The 13,602-nt window shown below is 37.9% G+C and overlaps 1 protein-coding gene across 12 annotated transcripts in view; it reads left to right on the top strand.

Annotated features, from left to right (window-relative positions):
* DOCK3 (dedicator of cytokinesis 3) overlaps nucleotides 1-13,602 on the top strand; it is a 304,579-nt gene that overhangs the window by 130,933 nt on the left and 160,044 nt on the right. For all 12 annotated transcript variants that reach the window (XM_061397473.1, XM_061397477.1, XM_061397469.1 and 9 more), the window contains exon 7: nucleotides 6,649-6,733. In XM_061397473.1, the coding sequence (XP_061253457.1) occupies nucleotides 6,649-6,733 (85 nt within the window). The remainder of the gene's footprint in view (nucleotides 1-6,648; nucleotides 6,734-13,602) is intronic.

Genomic DNA, 13,602 nt, shown 5'->3' with positions numbered 1-13,602 from the left:
GATTCCTAAATAGGGACGATCCCCTGGAGAAGGGATAGGCTACCCACTCCAGTATTCTTGGGCTTCCCTTGTGGCTCGCTGGTAAAGAATCTGCCTGTAGTGCGGGAGACCTGAGTTCAGTCCCTGGGTTGGAAAGATTGCCTTGAGAAGGGAAAGGCTGTGCACTCCAGTTTTATGTCCTGGAGGATTCCATGCACTGTATAGTCCTTGGGGTCACAAAGAGTGGGACATGACTGGGCAACTTTCACTTCACTTCACTTCGAATGACAAATGACTGTAGAATGGTTGAATGGTTGATGTTGAGTCCTTTGGCAACTTCTCATGTAGTTTTAAGAGGATCAGCTTTGATGGTCGCTCTCAGTTGGTCACTGCCAACTTCGAATGGCCAGGCACTGTGCTCCTCATCTTCAAGGCTCTCATCTCCTTTGCAAAACTTCTTGAACCACCACTGCACTGTACGTTCGTTAGCAGTTCCTGAGCCAAATGTGTTGCTGATGTTGCAAGTTGTGTCTCCTGTTTTACGACCCATTTTGAACTCAAATAAGAAAATTACTCGAATTTGCTTTTTGTCTAACATCATTTCCATTGTCTGAAATAAATATAAAATAAACAGAAAGTAATAAGTCATTAGCAAAAAAACATAGAGTAAGAAATGTGCTTTAAAATGTTTTTTAAATGTAATGTATTTTAAATGATGTAATTAAAATAACATAATCACATTTATTAAGACTGTATTCCAATATCAAATGGCAAATTTCAGCAATGCAAAAACTGCAGTTATGTTTGCACCAACCTAATAAATCCTAAATGCCTTTAAACATCCATCATATATTATTAGTTAACTTCAGGTTATTTTCTGTGTTCTGTGGTTCAGATGAGGAAACCCAGAAGGAAGAAGATACAATAGAATAGAGGGTGTCCCTGTTCTAGTGGTTAAGAATCCACCTGCTAACGTAGAAGACTTGGGTTCGATCCCTGATCCAAGAAGGTCACACATGATGTGGAGCAACTAAGCCTGTGTGCCTCAACTACTGAGCCTATGCTGTAGAGCCTAGGGGTCACATGTACTGAGCCCACGGGCTATACAACTACCGAAGCCCATGCAGCCTAGAGCCTGTGCTCTGCAGCAAGAGAAACCACTGCCATGAGAAGCCCCCACAACACAGCTAGAGAGCAACAAAAACTCAGCACAGCCAAACAGAAATAAAGAAATAAAATTATATTTTAAAAAGAAAATATAATATGGAACATTCAAAAGGCATGTAAAATTCAAAGAATTTGTTAGATTAAGAACTTTTGAGAGGCACACCTAAAAGAATGTAGGAGCAGAAATATGTCTCATTCACTGCTCTGTCCCTTAGTTCAGCATGAGCTTAGCATAGAGTAGGTGTTAAGAAATATTTATTGAATTATTGAAATTATTGAATGATTAATCCATTAATTATTGTGATTAATAATATTGTGATCAATGGCACCCCACTCCAGAACTCTTGCCTGGAAAAGCCCATGGATGGAGGAGCCTGGTAGGCTGTAGTCCATGGGGTTGCTAAGAGTCAGACACGACTGAGCGACTTCCTTTCACTTTTCATTTTCATGCATTGGAGAAGGAAATGGCAACCCACTCCAGTGTTCTTGCCTGGAGAATCCCAAGGACAGGGGATCCTGGTGGGCTGCCATCTGTGGGGTCGCACAGAGTCAGACATGACTGAAGCGACTTGGCAGCAGCAGCAGCAGCAGCATAGTGATTAATAACAAATGGTGAAAGAAGACTAAATATTTTTATGAAGACTGTTCACCTAAGCTTTTCCAATGGCTCAGAGGGTAAAGAATTTACCTGCAGTGCAGGAGATATAGGTTCAATCCCTGGGTCGAGAAGATCCCCTAGAGGAGGAACTGAAGACCCACCCACTTCAGTGTTCTTGCCTGGAAAATTCCATGAACAGAGGAGCCTTGTGGCTAAGTCCTAAAGGTCACAAAGAGTCCAACACCACTGAGCTACTAAACACACATTCACCTAAGCCATTAGTAAGACCATTTTGGAAGCAGTTCTATACTACATCTATTTTTTGTTGTTGTTGTTGTTCAGTCACTAAGTTGTGTCCAACTTTTTCAGCCCCATGGATTGCAGCATACCAGGCTCTTCTAATCCTCCACTATCTCCCAGAGTTTGCTCAAATTTATGTCCATTGAGTCATTGATCTTGTCTAACCATCTCGTCCTCTGTCGCCCCCTTCTCCTTTTGCCTTCAGTCTTTCCCAGCATCAGAGTCTTTTCCAGTGAGATGGACCTTTCCATCAGGTGGCTAAAGTATTGGAGCTTCAGCTTCAGTGTCAGTCCTTCCAATGAGTATTCAGGGTTGATTTCCTTTAGGATTGACTGGTTTGATCTAACCTTGCAGTCCAAGGGATTCTCAAGAGTTCTCCAGCACCACAATTTGAAAGCATCAATTATTCGGCACTCAGCCTTCTTTATAGTCCCACTGTTGCATCCATACATGACTAATGGAAAAACCATAGCTTTGGTTAGACGGACCTTTGTTGGCAAATTAATGTCTCTGCTTTTTAATATGCTGTCTAGGTTTGTCATAGCTTTTCTTCCAAGGAGTAGATGTCTTTTAATTTAATGGCTGCAGTCACTGTCTGCAGTGATTTTGGAGTACAGGAACCTAAAATCTGTCACTGCTTCCATTTTTTACCCCTTCTATTTGCCATGAAGTGGTGGGACCAGAATGCCATGATTTTAGATTTTTGAATGTTGAGTTTTAAGGTAGCATTTTCACTCTCTTCTTTCACCCTCATCCAGAGGCCCTTTAGTTCCTCTTCACTTTCTGCGATGCTGGTATCACCTGCATATCTGAGGTTTTTATTTCTCCTGGAAATCTTGATTCTAGCTTGTGATTCATCCGGCCTGGCATTTCATATGATGTACTCTGCATATAGGTTAAATAAGCAGGGTGGCAATATACAAACTTGTTGTACTCCTCTCCCAATTTTGAACTATGTCTATGTGTAGATACATATGTAGTTGTATGCCTCCTGCTTGTGTCTATCTGTTTAGGAGTCTTTTTTTGGACATTCTCTTTAATCACAATCCTTGTACTTTAAGTCATATTTTAGCTAATGATGTAACACATAATGACAATTGTAACATTGGAAGCAGTTCACAGTGCCTGGAAGTGTAGTGAGTGCTTTACATGGATTAATCCTTACACTAGTCTATGATAGTAGAAAAGAGTCAAGAAGAGTCCTACTTGTGGGAGAGTCAAGATATAAACTAGGCAATCCAATATCAGAGCGCATGCACCTAACCACTCTGATGCACTACCTTCCTTTGCTGTGAGAAGAGACTAAGTTGTCTCTCCCCTGTGCTTAACTGTTCACTATTTTTAGAATATTCTATAGGAAGAAGTAGCCAGGAATCTCTTTTACAGGGTGAAATTTTAGTGAACATGTGTTGTTTCTCCCTGTGCACCATCTCTGCCTTCTTCCACTGAGGACAGTTCTTCACTTTAGCTCTTGAAAACTGCTTTTCTTCCATTGAAGATGATCTTAGAGGAAATCAGCATTTGGTTTAATTAGATCACCTGTTAATCATTTTCTTACTGCCTAAGATAATGATTGGCAACCCACTCCAGTACTCTTGCCTGGAAAATCCCATGGGCGGAGGAGCCCAGTAGGCTGCAGTCCATGGGGTCGCGAAGAGTTGGACAGGACTGAACGACTTCACTTTCACTTTTCACTTTCATGCATTGGAGAAGGAAGTGGCAACCCACTCCAGTGTTCTTGCCTAGAGAATCCCAGGGATGGGGGAGCCTGGTGGGCTGCTGTCTATGGGGTCACACAGAGTTGGACACGACTGAAGTGACTTAGCAGCAGCAGCAAGGTAAGGAAACAGGAAACAACGGTACTATGTTCTAGCGACTTCTAGGAGAGGGAAAGCACTTTGCTCTTAGGGGAGAATTAACATGCTCAATATGAACATTTGCTTGGCTCAAAACTACTCTTATTTCCTGTATCTAACACCATTTTATGGTACATGGTAGATCCTCAGCCAGTGTCTTTGGTGTGAGTTGATGGATATATGGGTGAATAATTGAATGGACAAGCCAGCTAAGGTTTTCACAGTGCTAAGGTAGAGTTTTCATGGATGCCTCTAGACAAGCTCCTGGAGACTGCATGTGGTGCACTACCACTGGGCACGTATTCTCATGGCCTTACTGACTTAGATCCATGTGGATTTTTTCTTAAGTTATTGTAATGAAAACATCTGTTTTGATTGGATTATTTGTACAGTCTTTCTTTTTGTTAAGTTATTGTAATATTGAGACTACCTCCTGTATTTTGTGACTACCAGTGGTTAAAGAATATGCATAAAATCTTTATTTTTGTATTTAAAGAAGTTTTCACAGCATGACTACAGAAAATTTGTAAAATGTTTTAGGTTGATAAATTGTCTAATTTCACTTTCTTATACAAATTCTATTATCATTTTTGTGATCTTTCCACTGTTTTTCCATATGCATGTAAAAGTATCCTGAATATTTGATATCATAACTTCATTATCTTTAAATTATAAATTGCTTTTTAAGATGAGAGAGAGAGAAAGGATGGGCTTCAACTATATCTTGCTCTCCATGACACTACTGCCTTTACATGCTGTAAGTATTAGAAGCCAGAGGCCTGAAATTATTTCAGAGAAATTAAGAATAATTAATAAGAGCTGATTGAATGGAGTACCTCTTTGATGAATGAAGACAGGAAATAAAATCTCTTACAGATTTAAGAGCGTTAACTTCAGGAATCATATTTGATGGTGTGGTTTTACCTTTAAACTATGAACTATTGTAGTTAAGGCCAATAGCGTATTACTGATTTTCTCATCATGAAAAACTGGATATTTTTTTTTTTTAGCATTTAGTACCAAAAAAATGTTTCCTCTTTAAAAACTCACATTTCTCTATTGTAGAATAAAACAAATTATAGTAGTAGATAACAGAAAAATAAAAGATTTTTATCCTTTAATAGGAAAATAGTTTTCTTTTTTCTTGCCTGCCAAAAACTATACATCTAAATTTTAATTTTTGATCATAGTAATCATACTCGTCTGTGTGATTAGTGTATTTACTTATGGCTTCTTCATGTAGGTTTTAGTTCCCATTTGTATTTTATCAGTCTTATTTCTTATTACAATTTCTTGAACTTCTTGATATAAAATATAAAAAAATAAAAACCTTTTCCTATAAAATAAGGTATAAATTATAATAAAGTACTTTTGCGTTTTGGATGTATACATGGCTTATTTCAAAGAAGAGTTTTAGATTTCAGTGTAATGTAGTAAAGGTTTATTTCTCAGTGAGAGTTTTATGCACAGAAAGAGCCTAGAGAATTTGTTAGCATATGTTAACATTCTAAACATAGTTCATAATCTAGGTGAAGAGAAATATATATATATATATACACACATACATACACACACTTCTCCTTCCATCATCTATGGAGTACTTTGCTGGGTGCAGTAATTCATAACACTTGTTTTAGAGTAGGGTGATTACAGAGCATCTCTGAAACCCTGATGAGAGTTATAGGCCCTCTGCTTGGAGAAAATGAATACATGAACACATGCACATGCTTGTATAAGTAGTTGCAGGGTTCCACAACCCCCTAATTCATTGGCCTCCAGATTTAGAGCTGTTGTTCTAGAGAGTGGAAAGGACCTAATATGTATTGGAAAGAAATTATGTACCATATTTGAACCTAAGAGCTCTTCCTGTACAGACTTATTTCCAGTGTCCTATATTGCCTCCTAACCAACCATTAATCATCATCACTTGTTCCTTCTGCCCAAGTTACACCAGATCTTTGAAGTTTTGTTTTCTTCAGTAGTAGTGCTCCCTGGTTAAACTTCCATCTAAAATGTCTTAAGATATTGGCTAATGTGTGGTGAAGTCTTTACTATAACCCAATGTCAATATTAATTAAGTTAAAAATGAGATAAAACGCAACCAAAACATGCATTTCTTTGAGTTTAATACTTTTAGGAGTAATTGTTTTCCTTTTTTTGTGGCCATACCACATGCCTTGCAGGATCTCAATTCCCTAACCAGGAATTGAACCTGTGCCCTCAGCACTGAAAGTACAGAATTTTGGACCTCCTGGAATTCCCAGGAGCTTATTTTTGTATTTAACTTTGAATTCCATATCTACTTGGACATTAAATAATTTTTGTTATCCTAGTGAAAGTAATGATTGAGCCTTGTTCATACTTGTAGGATAGGGGGAAATAGAAAAATAAATGAGACTTATTAATGATATGAGAAAAGAAAATCCATCCATAATGAACTCAAGCAATCTATTAACAAATGTGATACTGAATGAATCCTTTTTTAGCATTACAGGGAGAACTGCTTGATGACTAAAATTGTCACAGTCTTAATATTCCTAGCCTCATTTATTTATCTAAAGGTGAACATTGTTGTTCATGTCTGACTCTTTGTGAGTCACAGTTAAGCTGGATAAAGGCATGTTCCTGCTAAGGCAGCATCTGAACCTCTGTCCACAAGGTCATGGCTGGCATAGGCTTCCAGGCATATAAAGAGAGGTGAGTAATCTGAGGACACGGCATGCTGAACGTGGTCTTTCTCTTTCCTAGGCATTTGGGCCTGGATCTGGTGCCTCGAAAGGACTTTGAAGTGGTGGACTCAGACCAGATCAGTGTCTCAGACCTCTATAAAATGGTAAGAAATATTACACAGGGTAGTTTGTTCCTGCACACTTAATTTTTTTCTCTCTTATTATCTCTAATTACATTATGAAACAATATTGCTAAAATCATTCACCTTTGTTTCAAGTGTATTTAAGGGGATCTTCCTTATCAGGACAGTACCTATCATACTCAATCTCTAAAGGGAATTACTGTGTAGGGCTGTTGGGCTTACTGTAATGTCTAGGGGTCATTTCTCAGTTGGTGTTGCTGGTGAAGAGAGCTCCTTCAGCATGAAGAAGTTACTATAAAAGAGAAGATACTGAAGCTGAAAAGAGCCAGTTATTAGTTAATATAGTGATTAACCCTGGAAATAAAGTACCAGCATTCCTTTAAAATTTTTTTTATTGAGTTATAGTTGATATACATTGTTGTGTGTGTTTCTGGTGTATAGCAAAGTGATTCAGTTTTATGTGTGTATGTGTATTCTTTTTCAGATTCTTTTCCATTATAGGTTATTATAAGGTATTGAATATAGTTCCCTGTGTTATACAGTAGGATGTTGTTTATCAGTGTACCAATACTTCTAAGATAAATCTTTAACTATCTGTTGGTTATTATAAAAGTATATTGAATTGATTGATGACCAGGGTGGGTGACATTTTGCAGGCTGAGTGAGAAGAAGTAACTAAAACAAAGGTATGAAATTTTAAAGTAAAACAAATAAACATAAGAAATCTCAGGTGATTATTAAGCTTAGACTAAGGGACTGGGTCAAGCCTCACTTTGAGGAGAATATATTTGAGGTGAGACTATATTGGCGAGAATTACAAGTTTTAGAAAACATTACAAATTTCTGTTAAGAAAATGTAATATTTTTAAGGGAGCGCAGAGGATGCAAAGTATGTTGCTTGGTCAAGGACCACAGAAAATTTGCCTAAATAAAATATACAAATAACATATCAATTGCTTCTGTATATTTGCTTATGTATATTTATAAGAATACAAAAGCATTTGTGTTCAGTTGTCACAGAGTGATAGGTGTGAAATTAAAGATGATCATGACATTCTTTTTCTTAAGAATATCACCATCTAGGATATTGGTTGCTCTTTCTAGGTTATGGAGGATCAGATAATATTTCTTCCCAGGACAATACAAGTATGATTTTGCATACAAAATTCTACACTCAATTTTAGGGAATTGATAATTGCCTCTGAAACCCATGCATGGTCCCCATGTTTAAAAATTACTCTAGTGGGATCAGATAGACCACAAACAAGAATGTTTATGAGCTGCATGTAATAATTAAGATATACACTCCTGCTGTTAGAGGGAGTGACTGATATCCTGGGACTGGGAAAAATCTATGAAAACTTCCAATTAAAGCTTCCAGGCAAGTGATACTTAAGATGAGTCTTGAGGGATGAGCAAGGCTTCAACAGAAAGACAAGCCAAAAGAAAAGACATCCCAAAATGGCACAGAGCATAGGGAGGTAGTAATTCCAGCAAACTGTAAGATACTTGGTACCTTTGACATATAAGTACGTGTTAGTAATTGTGAGATAAAACCAAGAAAGAGACATCAGCCAGATCATGCAAGCCTTTGTAAGCCCCAAATTGATAGAACTATTACTCTGATAGAACCATGGAGTGATGTGATTGGATGTGGGTTTTAAATGCTGAGAGAGTATAAAATGCAGAAGACTGGAATGAGGGAGGAAAGAGACCACAGAAATGATTCAGACAAGAAATAATGGCTAGGCAGCAGTAGGAATGGAGAAGAAATACCATGGAGAATGCAGATGAATTTTGATGATCAATTAGATGTGGAGAGTGAAGGAGACAGAGAATCTTGAAAGTAGTAAGAAAAAAAGAAATTTGTCACTTATAAGAAAACCCTTATTAGACTAACAGCATATTTCTCAGCAGAAACTTTGCAGGCCAGGAGAGTAGGATGATGCAAAGTGCTGGAAGAAACAAGCTGCCAACCAAGAATATTTGGTTGTCCCAATATGCTGGTTGTCCCAGCAAAGTTGTCCTTAAGAAACAGAGGAGTTAGGAAGATTTTCCCAGACACAGAAACGCTACAGGAGTTCTTCACTCCTAGACCTGCCTTACAAGATAATGCTGAAAGTTCTTCAGGCTGAAATGAAAGGATGCTAACTAGTAGCATAAAAACATATGATGATGTAAAATGCAATGGTAAAGATAAGTATATAGTCAAATTCAGAATACTCCAATACTGCAATATGGTGATATATAACTCTAATATGAATAAAAGATAGAAAACATAAAAATAACTATAACCACTGTGGAAAATAGAATGAAAGTTCCTCAAAATATAGAAAGTAGAACTGCTGTATGATCCAGCAACCCACTTCTGGTGATAGGGCCAAAGGAACTGAAATCAGGATCTCAAAGAAATAGCTTTACTTCCATGTTTATTAAAGCATTATTCATAGTAGCCAACACATGGGAAAAACTTGTGTCTTCATTGATGGATGAGAGGGTAAGAAAAAGGTGGTGTGTACATACAGTGGAATTATTATTCAGTCATAATAAAGAAGGAAATCCTCCCATTTGCATCTTGGATGAACCTTGAGAACACCATGTTGTTAGGTGCAGTAAGTCAGAGAATGGCAAATACTTTATGATCTCACTTGTATACAGAATTTTAAAAAAGCTGAATTCATACGAACAGTAGATTGGTGGTTGCCAAGGGCTGGGGAATGGGAGAAATGAGGAGGTTTTGTTGAAGGGTACAAGCTTCCAGTTACGAGAGCATTGATTTCTGAGGATCTAAAGCATGGTGATTGTAGTTAACAATAATGCATTATGTACTTGAAAATTACCCAAGGAGTAGATCTAATTGTTCTCACCATAGTAACAACAACACAAAGGTAAATGTTAGATGAAGGAGGTGTTAACTAATCTTGTTGTGGTATTCACTTTGCCATATATACAGTATCAAATCACCACATTGTATGCTTTAAGCTCATACAATGTTTATGCCAATTATATATCAATAAAGCTAGAAAACATTTCCCAGAACTTTTAGATAGGAGTACTCAAAAAAGCCTAAATATTTATCACTTAATAGTGACATTTCAGCTCACTAAAGCTGAAAGTTTCTGGAGAGAAAAATAGGTCACCTGCTAAAGGATTTGTTGTAAGAATAGCATTTGTCTTCTTAATAGCAATATTGAAAACTAGAAAATAATGAGAAATTGCCTTTAAAATTCTGAGGGAAGATAAAATTTAACCTAGAATTCTGTATTTACTCAGCCACACTATCCATCAAGTAGGGAAGTAGCCTAAAGAAAACTTTGGTTGCTCAAAATCTCAAACCTTTTTCTTTGATCCCTTTTCAGGAAACAACAGAGAAATAAGTTATTTATTTGACATGAAGAAGTAAATGAAAAGATGCTTAAATGTCCCATCCAAGAAAGAGATTCTAACTCAAACAGGAGGGGCGGAGGGGCGAAGAATTCTTAGGTTCACATCAGTGGAAGGTGCAGGATGACAGTTGTGTGATAGACCTAGAGAGTAACTGGTCCATGATAAAGCAGGAGGACAGCCAGGTGGGATCTGCTGCTGAAAGGTGTTTATAGAGCTGTGGGCAGGGGGGTGGTTGTAGAAAAGACCCTGTAATTTAAATAAATCCAGTACAAAATCATAAAGTAGTAGAAGAAAGAAAATTTAATTGAAGTACATTCCTTGGCTCAGAAGTGAACTATATATAAAAGTTATAATACTATAAACAAGTTTTAACCATATTTGTGAGCTACTGGGAAGATGGATGAAAGGAAATAGATGTAAACAAGTGTTAAAATCTTCAACTACCATAAGAAGCCAGTAGATAAATCTAAGACTGGATTTTAAAAAGAGCAGTATGAATATGACATTTTGAAATATATGATAAATGGTAGAAAAAAACACAATAAAGACTGGAAATTGCTTATCTCTGGGGAATGGGATTGGGTGAATGGAGGACTGATTTTTTTATTGCAAGCCTTTAGAGCTATTTAACTTTTAATCAGTTAATGTTTTTTTGAAAGATCAATGTTTATATTTCCATTTCTAGATTTAAATCAATTGATTAGATTATTTATTATAACCATCAAGCATCATTTCGTTGGTGATCTTGACCAGATATATATGTCTTACATTTCCTTGTGAGACCCACAGTATCTAACACAATTCCCAGTGTATATAGCAGGCAATTAATTGTGTTACTCAACTGAATAGAATGCCTCAAGCTGCACTCCCCTCCCCCACCATGTCGTTAGACCTTTATGAACTAATGTACCAGAGACTCCAAAGGGCTAAAAACGACTTCTCTGTGGGGTAAAATTTGGCAGAGGCAATAGTGTAGTCCATACATTACTTAATTAATGTGTGTTTTGTATGTATATTGCCCTTAGGATATAAAGATGATAAAGATAGGTACTTCGTGCACTGGTAGGGCAAAATCCGGAGTTGGGCAGTAAACATGGGAACATAATACGTTAGAGCTCTAATACAGGTGATGATGGTTCTGAAGAGGGAAGTACTAGCTGGCCAGCTGACCGCTTCCTGACAGCAGGGTAGTGGTTTTTCCTTACGGTGCAATGAAAGACATTCCAGAATGCCAGTTCTGATGCCATTCTCTGGCCACCCGTGGGTGTGCTTTCAGACTTGGTTGAAGAGTTCTTCCCAGATTTGATACCTCAGAAGTCTAGAATGATGTCTGTTACTGTCAGCCGGGATGAGTTACACTGAAATTAGCTGTGAACTCCCATATATAGTTGTAAGTGAATATGAATTGGTAGTCACTTTTAAGAGCTAGTCAGTAAATTCACTTGAGAAGAATGACTTAATGTAGCCCCTAAAAATAAAATAAAGCAGTGGAAAGAGTTTCAGGCCAGTAACTTCCTTCCCAGTGGGATATGGGTCAGTAAACCATAGAAAGCTTGCTTTTTTTTTTTTTTTGAAAGCATGATTTTCTTAAAGCTTTTTTGTGACCTATTTTATATATGGGGTATTCTTTTGTACATAGGCATTCTGTGTGCTGACCTCCCCAGCTGGTGGAGACCTGTTTTAATTATACTTAATATGTATCATGGGAACATGTATTCCCATGGATGAACATTAATAGTCGATAATAATTAGCTACTATAGCTAATAATGTACATGAATATTTAATAACTACTACAGCTAGTGAGATGCACTTAATATTTAATTGTACTTCAGTTTTATTCAGGGTTAAATATATTTGATAAAAGAACAAAACCATTCTAATCAGCAGCTGTTCTTCTTACCCATGTGATATGAAACAGTCCACCTAAGCAGTGCTATCTCACTGCCTCTGGGGGCCAGAAGGAAGCAGGATAGAAACTCTCATTGCTGAGTCTGCCAAGACCAGGGACCTGAAGAATGGCGAACTTACCATTCTTCCTGGCATTCAGGGTTTACTTCTGAATGTGACAGACTTTTCTATAATAACTAATTATAAAGAACACTACCAATAATAAGAAGAATACTAATGACCATAACAGTGATCAGCCATTTACAGTGTGTACTGTGCTGGGTTAATCTGCACAAGACCCTGTGAGGTTCAGCACAAAATGTCATCCTTACTTTACAGATGAGCAAAGTGTGAGTCAGGATTTAACCAGGAGTTCTGACTCTTGCACTTAGGTCCCTAACTGCTGTGTCATGCTGCTTCCCATTATGTCATTTGAACCTCACAGTAGCCTTGTGAGGAGGACAGTGAAAGCTTTTATTTCATTTTTATAGTCGAGGGGAATGTCCCTTGGAGAGCATAAGCAATTTGTCTGAAGTTTCACAAGCAAGTGCTTGTAGCTGGGATTGGAATCTGCTTCTGCTGACTTTAGCCATCCGCAAAGGAGCAGCATGAAGAGATGTTTGGAAAGGAGCCACTTGGGGTTAAAGGCTCTGCCTCCTCCAGTGGAGAGCCCAAGGAAGCTGTGTCACACAGTGCAGGATGTGGTACAGTGTGTGGAGAGGACAGTGGTAAAGCAAAACTCCAGTATCAAGCACCCTCTTGTGACTTGGCTGATACTCTAAGCTAGAAAGGCCTGGGTTTGAATCTAGACTTGCCACCTTCCTGCTGTGTGGAATCTTCAGCATCTCACTTCCTTATACTAAGCCTTAGTTGCCTCTGTCAAATACAAACAACATTTGTCTAACAAGGTTATTATAATTAAATGAGATCATATATGTAAAATATGCATCAGAATGCCTAGCATATAGAAGATGCTTTAAAAAGTTAGTTGCAGTGTGGAGATTCCTTAAAAAACTGGAAATAGAACTGCCTTATGATCCAGCAATCCCACTGCTGGGCATACACACTGAGGAAACCAGAATTGAAAGAGACACATGTACCCCAATGTTCATCGCAGCACTGTTTATAATAGCCAGGACATGGAAGCAACCTAGATGCCCATCAACAGATGAATGGATAAGAAAGCTGTGGTACATATACACAATGGAGTATTACTCAGCCATTAAAAAGAATACATTTGAATCAATTCTAATGAGATGGATGAAACTGGAGCCTATTATGCAGAGTGAAGTAAGCCAGAAAGAAAAACACCAATACAGTATACTAACGCATATATATGGAATTTAAAAAGATGGTAACAATAACCCTGTGTACGAGATAGCAAAAGAGACACTGATGTATAGAACAGTCTTATGGACTCTGTGGGAGAGGGAGAGGGTGGGATGATTTGGGAGAACAGCATTGAAATACGTATAATATCATATATGAAACGAGTCGCCAGTCCAGGTTCAATGCATGATACTGGATGCTTGGGGCTGGTGCACTGGGACGACCCAGAGGGATGGTATGGGGAGGGAGGAGGGAGGAGGGTTCAGGATGGGAAACACATGTATAC

The sequence above is a fragment of the Bos javanicus genome, chromosome 22 (genome assembly GCF_032452875.1).
Source record: "Bos javanicus breed banteng chromosome 22, ARS-OSU_banteng_1.0, whole genome shotgun sequence".
Lineage (NCBI taxonomy): Eukaryota > Metazoa > Chordata > Mammalia > Artiodactyla > Bovidae > Bos > Bos javanicus.
This window is presented reverse-complemented; position numbering and strand designations above follow the sequence as displayed.